This window comes from Panthera uncia, chromosome D2 (assembly GCF_023721935.1).
Source record: "Panthera uncia isolate 11264 chromosome D2, Puncia_PCG_1.0, whole genome shotgun sequence".
NCBI lineage: Eukaryota > Metazoa > Chordata > Mammalia > Carnivora > Felidae > Panthera > Panthera uncia.
In genome coordinates this window covers 66078886-66084885 of record NC_064818.1, presented here as the reverse complement: position 1 = coordinate 66084885, position 6000 = coordinate 66078886, and the positions used below count along the sequence as shown (strand labels likewise).

Sequence of the window (6000 nt, the reverse complement as noted above, 5' to 3'; positions counted from 1 at the left end):
TGTGTGTGTGTGTGTGTGTGTGTGTGTGTGTGTGTGTGTGTGTGTATATATACACACCCCACATCTTCTTTAACCATTCATCCATCGATGGACATTTGGGCTCTTTCCATACTTTGGCTATTGTCGATAGTGCCGCTGTTGCTGCCTGAGTTGTTAATGTTAGCCACTCTGACAGGTGTAAGGTGGTATCTCATTGTGGTTTTGATTTGTATTTCCCTGATGATGAGTGATGTTGAGCGTTTTTTCATGTGTTGGTTGGCCATCTGGATGTCTTCCTTGGAGAAGTGTCTATTCATGTCTTTCGCCCATTTCTTCACTGGATTATTTGTTTTTTGGGTGTTGAGTTTGAGAAGTTCTGTATGTATAAATTTTGGATACTAACCCTTTATCTGATATGTCATTTGCAAACATCTTCTCCCATTCCGTCGGCTGCCTTTTAGTTTTGCTGACTGTTTCCTTTGCTGTGCAGAAGCTTTTTAGTTTGATGAGGTCCCAGTAGTTCATTTTTGCTTTTGTTTCCCTTGCCTCCAGAGATGTGTTGAGTAAGAAGTTGCTGTGGGCAAGATCAAAGAGGTTTTTGCCTGCTTTCTCCTCGAGGATTTTGATAGCTTCCTGTCTTACATTGAGGTCTTTCATCCATTTTGAGTTTATTTTTGTGTATGGTGTAAGAAAGTGGTCCAGGTTCATTCTTCTGCATGTCGCTGTCCAGTTTTCCCAGCACCACTTGCTGAAGAGACTGTCTTTATTCCATTGGATATTCTTTCCTGCTTTGTCAAAGATTAGTTGGCCATACGTTTGTGGGTCCATTTCTGGGTTCTCTCTTCTGATCCATTGATCTGAGTGTCTGTTCTTGTGCCAATACCATACTGCCTTGATGATTAAGCTTTGTAGTATAGCTTGAAGTCTGAGATTGTGATGCCTCCTGCTTTGGTTTTCTTTTTCAAGATTGCTTTGGCTATTCGGGGTCTTTTCTGGTTCCACACAAATTTTAGGATTATTTTTTCTAGCTCTGTGAAGAATGCTGGTGTTACTTTGATAGGGATTGCACTGAATACGTAGATTGCTTTGGGTAGTATCAACATTTTAACAATATTTGTTCTTCCTATCCAGGAGTGCAGGACTCTTGAACACAGTTAAGGGAAAAAATATGTTCTAAAATATGCTAAATTTTAGAGACCTTTTCTTTCAAAGACACATTATAGCATTCAAACCTACCAACTTTTAGTGGACAAGAGTAATTCAGAAGCATTGAGCCCAGATTATGTTCACACTTCATCAAGCTAATGGAGTTGTAGGTTTAAGAGAGCTCTAATATTTTTACATATGATCTTCTCCCAATGAAATTGCTTATTTGAACTGGAAAGTTTGTAAGTGAGGTAACTGCAGAAGGGTTTAAGGAGTTCTAAATAAACGGCTCTTTTATACTCACCTCAAGAGAAACAAGACCAGACACATCCTCAGGAATCTTTGTGAGCTGATTAGTGGCTAAATTCAATTCTACCATACTGGTCCAAGTTCCAAAATCCAAGGGAAGTGATGTCAACTGATTGTCCTGGCAAAGACAAAAAAAAAAGTAACCAAGGTAGAACCACAAAAACTAAGCTCCATATATATATACCTCCCTATAGAAAGAGAATGCTTAATTAAACACAAAACTTTATTCCCCTTTTTGATATCCAAATAAAGAAATTTAAAAGCAACAAAAAATATAAGCCTCCAAAGTTTTTCAGACAGTAATTAGGTTTTTATTTTGAACTGGAAGCTTGTTCCTTATGTGATTATCAGTATTGGATATGGAAAAATAGACTATACAGACCTAACACTGAGATGTCAAAGGTTCCAGTGAAAACCAGGTTTTCCCCATTTCACAATAATATACAGCAATCATGGAATAAAATGTGGATGGTCATGAGCACAATAGAAGAAGAAACATCTAATTATAGCCCGTGAGGAAACCAAATAAGCTCAGCTATTCTAGAAATACTGAGCAATAAATAGGAGAGAAAAAAGTCTAAAGAAGACAGCAAATTAAATCATTAAAACACTAATTGGAAGTATCCACAATTATACTTTAAAAATCCATATAAGAGATGGTAAAAATACATTTTTCAGTGAATAATAAAAACAGATGATGAAACAGTAGGATACTAATTTTGTTTAAAAATGAGATATATATAGGGATGCCTGGGTGGTTCAGTCAGTTGAGCGTCTAACTTTGGCTCAAGTCATGATCTCACGGTTCGTGAGTTTGAGCCCTGCATTGGGTTCACTGCTGTCATTGCAGAGCCCACTTCGAACTCTGTCCCCCTCTCTCTCTGCCCCTCCCCTGCTGGTGCTTTCTCAAAAATAGACATTAAAAAAAAAAGTAGATATTGCTATATGCAGAAAAAAGTGAAATATATGCCAGTGATTCACTATTTTTCTTCTTGCTTCTTCGTGTCTATGTCTAAACACATCTTCATCAATAACACTTACCACACTGTTTTTGTTGGGGCTTTTGGTATCAAAAGAGGACCATCAGTACCCTGATGTTCACTAATGTGTTAACAGTGATGCTACCTCTCAGTGGTAGGATTATTTTATGTCCTTTTTGTTAATCTGTATTTTAAATTTTTTCTGCAATATACATGGATTACTTGTCTCATTTTACACAAAACCATCCATAAGAGAAATCTAAAGTAGCAAACATCCATTTGAAACCAAGTTTTTATTTTATTATAATATTTATATTTACTACCTATTCAGTATAACATTAAACAAATTTTTTAATGCTTATTTTTGAGAGAGAGAGAGAGAGAGAGAGAGAGAGACAGAGAGAGAGACAGAGAGAGAGAGACGGAGTGCAAGTGGGAGAGGGGCAGAGAAAGAGACAAAATCCGAAGCAGGCTCCAGGCTCTGAGCTGTCAGCACAGAGCATGACGCAAGGCTCAAAGCCACGAACATGAGATCATAACCTGAACTGAGGTCATATGCTAAACCGACTGAGAGCCATCCAGGTGCCCCCACTGTAACAATTAAACTTATTAACTACTGGTAATTAATTGTATAAGGCATTTTCATTAAAAAAATTTACTACTGGTGCTTATATGAGGAGGAAAATGTCAGGTTTCATTTTGACTTCTTACAAAAAAGTTTTATTAAACATTTGTCATATTGAAGAAAAATTAAGGCAAAGATCTACTCAAACTTTTCTTATTTCACTGAAAACAACAAGCCTTCCTAAGCTAACATTATAATAATGTCATATCTATAAAAATGTATCACCAAATGCAAAAGCCAATGAACACCTGGACTGCTGCTGTTCTAAGCCTCTACTGACCATTCAGAATTAATACCATTACCACTGGTAAATCTTATGTAACTGAAATGATGAACAATACATTTTATACCTGCTTAAGATTATAAGATTATCTTGAATTTCCACTAGTTCACTTATATACTTCTAAAGAATATAAAATATGTATTTATGAACAAGTATAGATAGAATCAATAAATTGTACATTTAGACTACAGTTTAAAGAACCACAATTATGCTGAAATAGTTCACCAAAGATAAAAGAATGTAGTAAGATACAACAGAAAGAACACTTATACCTGGAAGCAGGAAATCTAGGTCTCCTGGATTCCTACACTTCAGCCATAAATTAGCTATATGGCCAATTTATTTATCACTTCTCAGCCTAAAGTTTATTCACTATAAATTAAATCATTGGAAAAAATCAGGTTTCATTTCGTTCCTCCTTTTTAATGTGAAACATATTCACTGTAGAGAATATAGATAAGCAAAAAGAAACTAAAGATCACCCATCAAAAGAAAATACTTCCAAGTAATGTATCTCATAAGGGGTTAACATCCAAAATATATGAAGAATCACTATAACTCAATAGCAAAAGAACAATCCGATTAAAAAATAGGCAGCGGATGTGGACAGACATTTTCCCAAAGACATACAGATGGCCAACAGGTACATGAAAAGATGTTCAACATCACTAGTCATCAGGAAAACGCAAATCAAAACCACGAGATACCATCTCACACCTATCAGAATGGTTGTTAGCAAAAAGACAAGAAACAACAAGTATTGGTGAAGATAAGAAAAATAAGAGAATCTTTGTGCACTGTTGGTGGGAATGTAAATGGGTGCAGCCACTATGGAAAATGGTATGGAGGTTCCTCAAAAAATCAAAAGTAGAATTACCATATAATCCCCCAATCCCACTTCTTGGTATTTATCTGAAGGAAATGACAACATTAACTCAAAAAGACATATGCATCCCCCTGTTCATTGCAGCATTATTTACGATAGCCAAGATACGGAAGCAACCTAAGTGTTCACAGATGAATGAATAAAGAAGTTTCAGTACACACACACACACACACACAAACAGTATTCAGACATAAAAAATCTTGTCATTTGTGACAACATGAATGGACCTTGAGAGCATCACGTTCAGTGAAGTAAATCAGATGGAGAAAGACAGATACCATATGATCTCACTTATGCAGAATCAAAACAAAACACCAAACTCAAAAATAAAAAGAACATATTGATGGTTGTCAAAGGTGAAGATTAGGTGGAAAACTAGGTGAACAGAGTCAAAATAAGTCATGACGCTGTCAGATACAGCATGGCAGCTACAGTTAATAATACTGTATTACATATCTGAAAGTTGTTAAGAGACTAAATCTTAGAAGTTCTCATCACAAGAAAAAAAAATTCTGTAAGTATGTATGGCGATCAGTGCTAAGTAGACTTATTGTGATGATCATTTCCCAATATACAAATATTGAACCATTATGTTGTGCAACTGAAATACAATGTCAATTATTCCTCAATAAAAAAGACCATCCATAGTTCTGATATCCAAAAATAAACATTTTGATAAATGTTGGTTATATGTATACATATAAATCTACAGATATCTAGTATTTAATTATGAACGTTAAGAATAGTTTTTAAAAACCGTGGAAAGTCTTGCATGCTGTAACTTTTTTCTAGTTGATAAACTGAGAATGTTTCAACTGGCATTTAATATTCTCCTAACTAGAGTATTATTTTTAATGACTTCAGAGAATTCCATTGAAGATATAGGAGTTTTAAAAAATGAAATTTTTATTAAGTTGGTACCAATTAAACAGTTAAATAGAAAGCTCTACAATAAATATCCCTACAACTGTGCTTTTATGGACATTCATGATTATTTCTTTAGGACAAAATGCTAAAATATTTGTTATCTAATACAAATTGCCCTGAACTATCATTATCAGTTTAGACCCCATCAGCAAAACACAAGTACCTATTCTCCACACTGATAGAGAAAATGCCAATATTAATAGAAGTACTAGTAATAGGAGCAAAATTTCCCCCCTCAATACAAACAGAGGCTTACCTTCATATTTAGCTTACTTAATACTTTTGCTCTGGAGAAAATTCCAAATGGGATTTTATTGATTCGATTGTGTTCCATGTTGAGGGAATAGATGGTGGAAAACTGAGATGGACCACCTACTGGATATAACTGGAAGCAATTTCTAGCTAAGGTCAAACTGTTCAGTTTCACAAGACTTGATAGAAGACTCTGTAAACAAATAAAATAAACATAGGAATCAGAATTGTAACAAGATTTACTTCAGAGTACAGAGCGACAGTCACAAATGCCTCAAAGGGCCTTACAGGTAACAAATGACAGAGACTGGTTGGGATGGCTCTGTAATGCCTCATATAGAGCAGTCACTTCTCAGCTCTAGCTAATTGTTGCCTTCTAGGAACGTGAAGCCAACAGTCAGATTTTCAGATTTTACAAAGAACAGAAAACTCATATAAACTCTGATTTTTATTCATTGGCTTCGGCTTATTTAAAACACTCAATGAAGAAAATATGTCTGTAAGAGGTTATCTCCTGAGCATCCAGTTTAAGAACTTTGCAGAGCAGAATCTTTGGCATCCGACAGTCCTGGGTCTGAGTCCCAGCCCTGCCACTTGCTATGTGACCAAGCCT

At 35.5% G+C, this 6000-nt stretch overlaps 1 protein-coding gene across 4 annotated transcripts in view; it reads right to left on the bottom strand.

Moving 5' to 3' along the window:
- SHOC2 (SHOC2 leucine rich repeat scaffold protein) overlaps nt 1-6000 on the bottom strand; it is a 109163-nt gene that overhangs the window by 7162 nt on the left and 96001 nt on the right. For all 4 annotated transcript variants that reach the window (XM_049645742.1, XM_049645741.1, XM_049645743.1 and 1 more), the window contains 2 exons: nt 5392-5580; nt 1430-1552 (listed from right to left, as the gene is read on the bottom strand). In XM_049645742.1, coding sequence (XP_049501699.1) covers nt 1430-1552; nt 5392-5580 — 312 coding nt within the window. The remainder of the gene's footprint in view (nt 1-1429; nt 1553-5391; nt 5581-6000) is intronic.